This window comes from Crocodylus porosus, unplaced genomic scaffold (genome assembly GCF_001723895.1).
Source record: "Crocodylus porosus isolate Cpor-Errol unplaced genomic scaffold, CroPor_comp1, whole genome shotgun sequence".
Classification (NCBI taxonomy): Eukaryota; Metazoa; Chordata; order Crocodylia; family Crocodylidae; genus Crocodylus; species Crocodylus porosus.
In genome coordinates, this window is record NW_017728909.1 from 20,479,265 (window position 1) to 20,489,586 (window position 10,322).

At 54.6% G+C, this 10,322-nt stretch overlaps 1 protein-coding gene across 1 annotated transcript in view; it reads left to right on the forward strand.

Moving 5' to 3' along the window:
- Window positions 1-10,322, forward strand: part of DNAI1 (dynein axonemal intermediate chain 1) — a 215,699-nt gene that overhangs the window by 133,877 nt on the left and 71,500 nt on the right. The window contains exons 16-17 of the mRNA XM_019531683.1: window positions 2,387-2,535; window positions 4,191-4,290. Of these exons, the coding sequence (XP_019387228.1) occupies window positions 2,387-2,535; window positions 4,191-4,290 (249 nt within the window). The remainder of the gene's footprint in view (window positions 1-2,386; window positions 2,536-4,190; window positions 4,291-10,322) is intronic.

Here is a 10,322-nt window from a genome sequence, read left to right on the forward strand (position 1 = left end):
CTGGGTGTACGTCGCCTTTTTGGCAATCAGGCATTTCCAGACGCCCTTGGTGAGCCAGGGGGGCTTTCGGGCACTCCTGCCCCCCTTGCTTCTTGTTGGGATGGTCACCCCTTGGGCCTTGAGTATTGTCTCCTTAAGGAACAACCACTCATCTTGGGCAGTGAGTTCCCCTGCTCTCGGGACCCCCAGCGCCTCTCCCACTTTCATTCTCCACAGACTAGGTAAACAGAGACCGGGTTTAGAGAGCAACCAGTCTTGAAGCATTTTAAAGTCTTCTGGGGTTAAGAGAGTCATGCCCTGGGCAGTCTACCTCCTGGCACTCACAGCAGCACTTACATGCAGGCTAAAGCCACCCTTGCCTGGGACAAGTTGGCCCTGCCGCTGGGCACCTTGGAGCCATCCATGCATGCACTGACGCACTGGAAGCTCTGCTGGCCCATGCATTGCTTTGTGCCCCCGGGACCTAGTCAGTGAGTGAGAAGCCTGCCTGGACCAGTGGTGCTCAGCCTTTGGCCCTGCCAGACTGATGAATAGTGCAGGGCCGGTCCATGGGCTACATCAGGCCCTGCAGCCGAGGATTCAGGCCCACACATCTTGATCCAGATTGAGTTGCCCCCGCCTAGCCTCACGTGCCAGGATTGGGACCCTGTACCACCCTGCCTGCTGGGATTGGGGACTCAGGACCCCGTGCCGCCCCGACCTGGCCCTGCATGCTGGGATGGAGTCCTGGACCCTGTGTCGGGCTCTGGGCACCAGGATGGGGGCCTGGAGGCCCGAAGCACGCCTAGGCAGCCTTGTGTGCGAGGATCAGGGTTCCAGGGCCCGCGCTGCATCCCCCAGACTCTGTACACAGGTTCAGGGCCCTACACGGTCTCCTGTCAGTCCTATGTGCTGGGATTGGGCCTCGCATCACCCTGAGTGCTGAATCTAGCACACAGGACTATGGCTGTGGGCACCCTGTTGACTGGCACCGGGGTTGAGCACCCCTGACATAGACCTCACTTGGCGATGGAGCAGCCCCTGGATGCAGTGACCTGGGGGGCCCTGCAGTCTCTGGTGAGGTGGGAGCAGTGTGATTATCCTGGTGGAATTAGGGACCAACAGAAGCAGAAAGGCTGCGGCACAGAGCCAACATCTCCACGCTTGGTCTTCAGCTTCAGCGCTCGCTCTGTACTTAGGTAACAAGGCCGTAGCAGTGCTGGGCACTTGCAGCATCTGCCAGCCTAACAGGAACATTTAAGCCCAGGTGACCCAATAAGCATTTCCCCAGGACCACGTGTGACTGCACAGCAGGGCAGGGGCACAACCCAGGTGGTCAAACTGTGAGCCCCAGGCTGGGCCTTCTGGTTTAGTAGCTGGCAAATCCCTTGTGTCCTGGCAGCGACACACACTGGGCTGACACCCCTCACACATGGGCAGTTGGAGAGAGCAGCAAGGGCTTTGCAGTACTACCTAGGATGGTACTGCGCTGAGCAGCTCTGACTGCAGAACAGAGCCATGGGGCCACAGCACTGTTGCTGCCAGCAGCATCACACCAAGTGGGGCTGAGTGCTGGTTAGAGGGCAGGATTGCCAGATCCACATGGCTGAGAACCAGAGGACAGACCACGTGGTCTACGCCCAGCTGGAGCCGTTCCCCAGGCCTGCTCCCAAGACACTCAGCTGCACTCACATGCATTGCAGTATCACTTTTCGTGGCACCCAGAAGCACTGGACTGTGTCTGTGCTCTCCCTTGCAAGCCCCTATCTAACATTGACCTCAACAGATGCAGGCTTTCCCTGGGTGTTACTAGCAGTGCGTGCCCCTCACTGCCCCCCCACCCCCTTGGCTTTTTAGCAATTGGCTTTCCTAGAGGGCAGTAAGCCCTGGGCAGGGCACACAGCTGCAGTGTATCCAACAGCAGAAATGGCAAGCGTAGGCAGAAGGGAATGAATTGAGGCTCTCTCCCACCCAGGCTCATTTCTCTGCCAGGTACAGGCTAAACCTTGCAGGGGAGAAGCATCACATGCACTAACCAAATGCCTGAGGGAGATCAGTGCTGCAAATGCCCTGCGCCAGGCCGCAGCATCCTCACAGGGGCTGCACTGCCCCACGCAAGCTGACACTCAGCCGTGCCACTGAGCCCTTCCTGCAGCGCAGCGTGAACACAGCTGCACCGCGCCAGCATGGGAGGCAGCCCTGATGCAGCAGATGGTGTGGGGGGGGACCCCGCTGCCTAGCACGGTAATGCCAGGGTGTCCACATGCCTGGCAGAAACAGTCATGACCCCATGCACCCCATCCCCGGCAGGTACCAGGACCAAAAGCGCCCCTCAGAGCCAAGACACGGTCCTGCCGCACTCCCGAGGCACGTCTGTCCCTGACCCCAGCTCCTGGTTCCTTTGCAGTGTTCCAAGGCCTATTCAAGCCAGTTCCTGGACGTATTTGATGCCCATCACATGGCTGTGGATGCCGTGAGCTGGAACCCTTTCCACATGAAAGTCTTCATCTCCTGCAGCTCTGACTGGACCGTCAAGATCTGGGACCACACTATCAAGTAAGTCTCGCTGCGTCCTGACCTGGGCGCTGAGCATTCACGGCTGTGGGTCAGGAGTCCAGCTTGCAGCAAAAGCAATAATGCACACGGTGTGCAGCCTGCCTGGTCTGCTTGCATCTGGGGTTCTTTACATCGCTGTTGGCTGGGCGCGTTGCTAATGACTCTCATTCTCTGGGTTTTTACTGAGAGCTGCAGCTCTTCCAGCAGTAACAGCAGAGGCTCCTGGAGTGCTGCACGTGTGAGTCTAGTGCCAGAAAGCTATAGCGTGCCTCTCTCTTCTGGCCTGCAGCTGAGCTATCCAGGTCAAAACAGAGCCCTGCAGTACAAGTATGTGGGCAGGAGGCTAGCAACCCATGTGGTGCTGGGCCTGGCTACCTGACATCAGCCATCCCTCCCCATTAGGAGTACCCCCACCCACCTGCTGCCTTCCACTGGAGCAGTCATACTGTCAGGCAGCCCATGGGGGCACAGCTGGGAAGGCAGAGAGTCAGTCAAAGAGCCCACTGCAGGGAGAGATGAGAGATTACAAGCATCAGCCCCAGGCACTGACTTCAAAGGGGCACCAGAATCCCCCTCCCCGTGAATCTTTGCCCCGACAGGGACAGCCCCAGGCTACGCAGACACAGGAGCTAAGTGCAGGGACATTAGACTGACCACTGTCCCCCTCCCACCACTCTGGTGTTTGGAGACCTCCCACCTCCCATCCTGTACCCCAGGAGCAGAGGAGTATTTTCTAGGGTGTAAAACTTGTTGGTTATGTCTCTTGTGGTCAGCTTTAACCCCTGGGGGACACATGGGGAGCACCTACATTGTATGTATATGGGGTCTGTGTCTGGACCATGCCTGACCCACTGGGACAACGTACTGTTGCTTCCAGGGTGCTGCAGAGCTGCACCAGTGTTGTAAGCCCCTGGCAGGTGTCTCCCAAAGTCATGCCAGGGTTTTAGGGCTCTGATTCAGGTTTGTTTCTGACTTGGAAGGGTTTTATTCAAACCCAGTGGTTCCTCTTTTCCATTCCCTTTCTCACTAGCTGGATCTCCCTGTTGCCCCGCAGGGCTCCTAGCCCCCCTTCTGCAGCCTGTGAGTCCCAAAACCTGAGACTGATGAAAGTAAACCTGGGCCCCCTGAGTGATACAAAAGCAGGCACGTTCACTGTTTTCAGCTTAGATTTACAGGAAAATGCGACTTGAAATCCACATAGGCAGCTCATGGCCAAAAGACTTATGATACCCAGGAACAAGGAGGGCAGAAGGAACAGACAGTTTGAGAGCAATAAATCCTAGGCCTGTGAATGACACGTATCTGGGTGCAATCAGAAAACTGAAGTTTTGAAAGTGGGCCAATTCCAGCTCTTCTCACTGGCCAGTGTCTCTGGAATAAGCCATGGTGCTGTGACCTGGGGGACGGCTGGGGTAGCCCTTAGTGCAACCTCCAGAGGAGGGGAGAGAAACAGCCTGCTTTGCCTTCACCCCAGTGGGTAATGCAAAGACCTTGGCAGGAGAGAAACTTTCCACCTCCTACTGCTGACGCCAGAGGCTGCTCTGTTCTGTGTTTCTCCCCGGGGCTGAGGTCACAGCCCCTCTTACAGGAAGTCATTGGTTTGGGGCAGTGGCGTGTACAGAGATAAGCTCTTCTCCTTGGGTCTTTCTTTTCAGGACCCCAATGTTCATCTACGACCTGAACTCTGCTGTGGGCGATGTTGCCTGGGCACCTTTCTCTTCTACTACCTTTGCTGCAGTCACCACTGATGGGAAGGTAGGAGCCTGGGAGCGAGATGCGCTGGAACCAGGAGACAGGTCCTTGCAATCCAGTGTTCCCAGACTGAGTGGGGAGGCAGGTCAGCACCCAGATGGCTGCATCTGGCCAGCTGCTGTTGGCTGCCTCATTTGGGCTGGAGTCAGAGATTCAGGAGCAGGAATGCATGTGAGAAGTTGGGAATAAGTCTTTCTAGTTACAGGGGGTGGAGTGGGGTGGCTGGCAGCTGGGGAGGAGAGTAACACATGCTCCCTACTCAGTCTGAGTTCTTCCCTTGCTGCCCCTGACTCCATAGCTCACCAGTATCTTGAGGCAGTTGCATGGTAGGAGTTTGGGGCAGCAACACTTCCCATTTCCCCCTCAGAACTGCTTCTGCACTTGCCGAGATGACATAGCCAGCAAGGTTTCTTCACAGTAGTGCCAATGCCTTTGCCTGTCTTAAACTGAAAACCAGAGGACCCATTGGCAGATGGCAGGGGCCAGCTGCAAAACTCACCCATGGCATGCTGGCGGGGATGCGTGTGCCTCTGTCCAAGCCAGGCTGTTCTCATGGCCCTCTGGAGATGTGCAAGGTCAATGTAATGGCTATTAGGGGTCTGGTGTAAGCAAACACAGATTCTGCTGCAGCTGAGAGCCTGCTCCTCTTAGTGCAAGCATGAAGGTTGCCATTGGTACTGGGAGAAGTGCACAATGATTTAAACCACCAACATGAGAAGGCTGTTTTCTCTAATAGCCTCCTCTTGACAATGCTTCCTTCATTCTCTCCCACCCCCCTGGGCTGGCAACCCCAGTCACGTTGAACCCCTCTCAACACCACAAAAGCTGCCATTTGCACTCATGTCAGAACCAGTTTATACCTGAGGTGGAAGCATTTATGGTAGCCTGGTGTGTGGCCAGAGGCTTTCCTGGGACCTGGGCCTTCCTCTGAAATTGCTTCTTGACTGTCAAGTCAATGGGCTTCAGATGAGGAAGTCTTGCAGAGGGACCTGACGTTGGGTCAGTATTGCCTGAACTTCCAAGATTCAGGGAAGCACTGAAGTGTATATATATATTGAATATATGTGCCTTCAATTACAGTGATGTGTCCAAAGGCAGCCCGGAGCCCTTTGCTGTAATGAAATGGGATGAAAACAGCATTTCTCACCTGGCACTCAGGTGGGATTGTCTCCAAGACTAGTGACTTGTTAGCACAATACTTAGAACAGTCCTAATGTCGAGCTGATGGGAGTTAGATTTTTGCCCCTAACCATCCATCTAGCATCTCGCGCAGTTAATTCAGTCCTGACAAGCTGCCAGCGCAGGGAGCCATCTGTCCTTGCTTCTATCCTGCTCTGAGAGTAGTCCCCTTTCTCTGCTGGTATGAACTGACACAGCAGCAGGCAAGACAGCGTGGGGCTTCTCCCAGTAATACTAGCAAAGAACTTGGTCCTAGATCATCAGGTTGGCATTTTCATTGCAGTTTAACCATTATAGAGTCAAAGAAAAAATAATTTTGCTGATATACTGGAGTGGCCTGGTTGCTCTGCTGCCAGGCTGGCTCAGGCAGAGCACTCAGTGTTAGCAAAGCAGTGTCTGGTGTAGCCCTGACCCAAGGATGCAGCCTCCAGGGAAGAGCCAGAGTGCTGCCACTTGAATGAGTCATGGGGTTGTCTCTCTGACAGCCCCAGTCTGTGGACTGCCATGGGGTTTAAAGGCCCTTGCTCACAAACGTGCTGTTTTTCCCCAGCAAAATGCAAAGTGAAGGCCCTAGCTGCTTGTTTGTAGAGGGCCTATGGCAGCTTTCCCAAGAGCAAAGGCATATCAGCCACAGAGCCAGGCCTGGTTCCAGCCTAGGGCAGTAGTTCAGATTAAACCGTGTAATGGAGCAAGGCAGGGGTGGTCAAAGTAGGTCACCTGTGTTGTGAAGGTAAAAGCCAGGAGATCAGAGCTGTGTGTCACAAGCCAAGCTGGAGCCCTGGTGTTAACAGTGTTGTGCTGATACCTGCACAAAGCATCCCCTCCCTGGAGCTAGCAGCAAGGTTCAGCTGGGAAGGGTGAAGGACGCAGTGACAGCCCTGGGCCCCGGACGGTGTTTAATGCTGTTCAGAGAACACGGCACCCAGTCTCGGCCTGCACAAACTTCTTGTTTCTGCACCCAGTTAAACCAACAGCTCCACCCAAGAGCAGCCTGATCTTCACTGGCTATGTCATGTTCTTTGACAGGTCTTTACCAGCAGGTCAGTCATTCCTGTGGCCTTGGCTGCATAGCTTGTGTTACAAGAGCCACCCCTGCACACATTCCCCCAGTGCCTGCACCCCTCACCTTGGTCTCCTGCAACCCTGTAGCTTTGAAGGCAGCAGTAGATAGGAGTAATGCTGCTGTGCTTTCATGACCCAGGGCTCATTCCTGCCAGCACACAGGTTGCCCAGTCAGTCCTGCCATCATCCTTCGATCACTCACTCATGTGACTGGGTTTGAGACAGGCTACAAATGACTGTGAACTTTTTTGTGTGCAATGGGCAGTTTGGAAACCCTTTCGTCTCTGGGTCCAGGAGCAATTGAGCACTGGAAATATGTTTTGCAGTTGAAACAGCAGAAAGCCAAATGGCTTGACCTCAGCTGTAATTAGGGACCAGCTGTGAAAGGGCACGGGTTGGCTCAGGTGGCCTGAGTCACGGGCCCAGAGGCCAGGGTACCTGTAGTGGTAACAGCATGAACACTTCCAACCAACATCGAGCCATGTTGCAGTCCCCCACCTCCCCTCTGTGCAGGTCAGCCACCTGCTTCCCCCATGAAATGCTAAATGGTCCTGGGTGATTCTGGCAGCAGCGGTAGTTGGAGGGGGAACTGGCCTGTCTTGCCAGCCTCCCCTTTGAAAGGGCAGGAGAGACAAATCCAGTTAATGGCTGTATGTGAAGTTGCAGAGTCCATGGCATTCAAGGGGTTAACTCCAGGGGCCCTTTCCTACTCAGCCTACACTGGCCACTTACCCAAGGGGGCAGGGAGCTCCTGTTGCCCCTCCTGTCCCCTGGAGTACCCCGAGGAGACAGCAACACAGTGGGAAGCCGGCCCAAGACAGGGATTACAGCAGAACCTTGGGAGCCCTTCTGCCAGCTGTGCACGGGTTCTGCCAGCTGTGCACGGGTTCACTGGGGAAGGGGTAGGAAGGATCTAGAGCTGTTACACTAGCAGCTTGATCAGGCGTGTGTCGTTAGCACAGAGTAGCACAGGGAGGAGTCACAGGAAATCACTGTAATGTCCTTGCGGACTGCAGCAGGTAGACATCTATGCAAATCACTGTGATGAATAGTAATATGAAGCAAGTGCTGGGGTGGGAGCCGGGCTGCCAGCTCATCCCTGCTGCATGCTGGCAAGTGCGGGTCAACGCAGACTTCCCTGTCTGCCCAGGGCTGGCCTGCCCTGTGCTGCCAGGCTGGCTTTGGGTACACGTGCACACTCTGCACCACTCCACACGGCCCTTCCCCCCACCATACACCCCATATAGGTCCCCCCATTATGGGCAGAACTTGGCCCTTAAGCTGGTATGTAATACCCCAAATGCTGGTTACTGGGGCTGTCTCCACCCAGATGATACTCAAGCTGGATCCAACAGCACTGAGCTAACAGAACATGGCAACCACCTCCTACCTTCCTTATGTCATGGCCACTGGTACAGTTTCTGCCATGGTGTGGGCCCCAGAACCCCATCATAATCAATAATTACCATTAATACTGTACCAGGCAGTGCCCTGGGTTGGGAAGATCTCTGCAGTTACAGGGGGTAACAATGTGATGGCTCTTATCTGTATCTCAGGCCATCATTTGGGATCCTTCTTTGGGTCTCAGGATGGGCTGGAGTTTGTGGGGGGCTCTAGGTGCTTTCTGGAGTTGATCTAATCAACCCACTTACTACCTCTCTTAGGGTGGTATTGCATGTTACCTTTAAACCATTCTAAAGGCACTCAAATGGGAGCATTCACGTATTAAATGGTGTTCTACTGTGCTAAGTACCGGCAAGACTCTTCAAGTTACACCACTTTGGGCAAGGGTTATTTTTGAGCCATTCCACCTAGCTTGAGCTAAGGTATTGTAAGTCTGCTCCATGAAGAAAAAGTGACTGATTTGCAGCCATCCAACATCCCAGGATGAACGGTTTCCAGCCCCGCTACCCCAACAGACCTTCCACTCTCCCAAGCTCTCCTTTCCAACACCGCCACCACCCCCAGTGGGTCTGACCCCAGCCCACATGACACTATGCAGATGGCTCCAGGGACCCCAGGACATCTGATCCACGCCCCTGGGCTGTGTGCCAGTCACATGGCCCTCTCTTCAGGGTGCTAAGTCTGTGCCCCATATCTGGGCAGCTGTCCCCTAGCCAGGACAATTTTGCGGGAGAGGGCATGGCTCCCTTCCCCAGCTTCCCCCCTTTTCTGGGAGGGAGAGAGCTCTCTAGCATTGAGCACGGTGGGAACATGGAGCCCAGGGAGGCACGCATCTCCAGGCTCCACGCTCGCACTGCTGAACCCATGGGGCTCCACTCCCAGATGAGAGGGAGAGTCCTGGCTCCAGGCTGTGCCACTTCTTGCCAGGCCCCTTAGTGGCAAGTCATAGTTCGCAGGTCAAGGGCAGCACTTAGCCTTAACCTGCCACTGCTTAGAAACTGTTCTGACTTTAACAGCTCCTGTCATTGCACAGCCTTAGAGTGGTTTAAAGGTAACCTGTACCAGTGTCATTAGTGGTGTTTCCTTCCCTGCCCCTTTCCCCTCCCTATGAAATTTTTTCTTTCTGCCGGTCCGTTTCTAGCATCTGATGAAGTAGGTTGTTGCCGACAACAGCTCTTACCTCTGTAAGCCTATTAGTCTCTAAGGTGCCACCCTGCCCCACCTTCTGCCTAGCTGATTACTGCAATCCAGGTAGCACATCCAAGGGACTCAGGTGAGGTTTCATCGTCTGGAGGTCAGAGTGACTGAGGGGGTGTTGGAGGACTCTGGCATAGCATCATGGAATCACAGAAACAGAGGGTTGGAAGGGACCTCGGGAGTCATCCAGTCCAACCCCTGCTCCAAGCAGGACCAGCCCCAACTACATCATCCCAGCCAGGGCTTTGTTTAGCTGGGTCTTAAACACCTGCAAGGATGGAGATCCCACAACCTCTCTGGGTAACCTGCTCCAGTGCTTCACCACCCTTCTAGTGAGAAAGTTTTTCCTACCATCCAACCTCAACTTCCCTTGCTGCAACTTGAGCCCATTGCTCCTTGTCCTGCCATCTGCCCCCACTGAGACCAGTCCAGCTCCATCCTCTTTGCAGCCCCACTGCAGGAAAGCTATTGCAGCTGGGGACTTTCAGGTTGAGTAGGGCTTCTAAGGAAAGGTGCCAATACAAGAGCAACTGGGATGAACCCCACCTGGTCTGATGAGGCCATGGCAGTGGGTTGGCGAGGTCCTGCTGGGTGTATGCAGGTCTGGGGACCTAATACAGTGACTCTCTCTTCCCCCCATGTGCATGCAGAGCCCTATGCAGGGCTGACAGCCATTTACTCTTGGGCTAAAAGGCAGCTCTGACTTATCTGTGCTGTAAAACAGCCTGCCCATAGCTCATGAACTGCTGAGCAGGCCAAGGTTCAGCGCAAAGAATCCAGTTAGAGGTCTTATGACTTTATTGTAAGTCAATACAGAGTGAGCTGCACCATGAACTTGTTGCCTCCAAAACAAACTGGGCACTCTTGATTCGTGCATTTAGTGCACTTCCCCAGTAGAAAAGAGGCGCTGGGCCATAATGTAGCAAGGAACAAAGGAGCCCTGAAATCCATGGCAGGCAGCACTTGAACACCTGGATTCCCACTGATGGAGTCCCCATCGCTTAATGCTGTGCATCTTAAGTGGCTGTTTAGACCGAAGCAGCAGTTGCTCGGGGCTGCAGGGGGGGTCAGGGAGGCCAAGGCGGAGATGGGACTGGGACGAGCGACCCAGATCAAGGACAACAAGAAGTCCTTTTTTAAATACACAGGGGGCAAAAAGAAGGTACCGGGTAATGTGGGGCCCCTGCAGGACA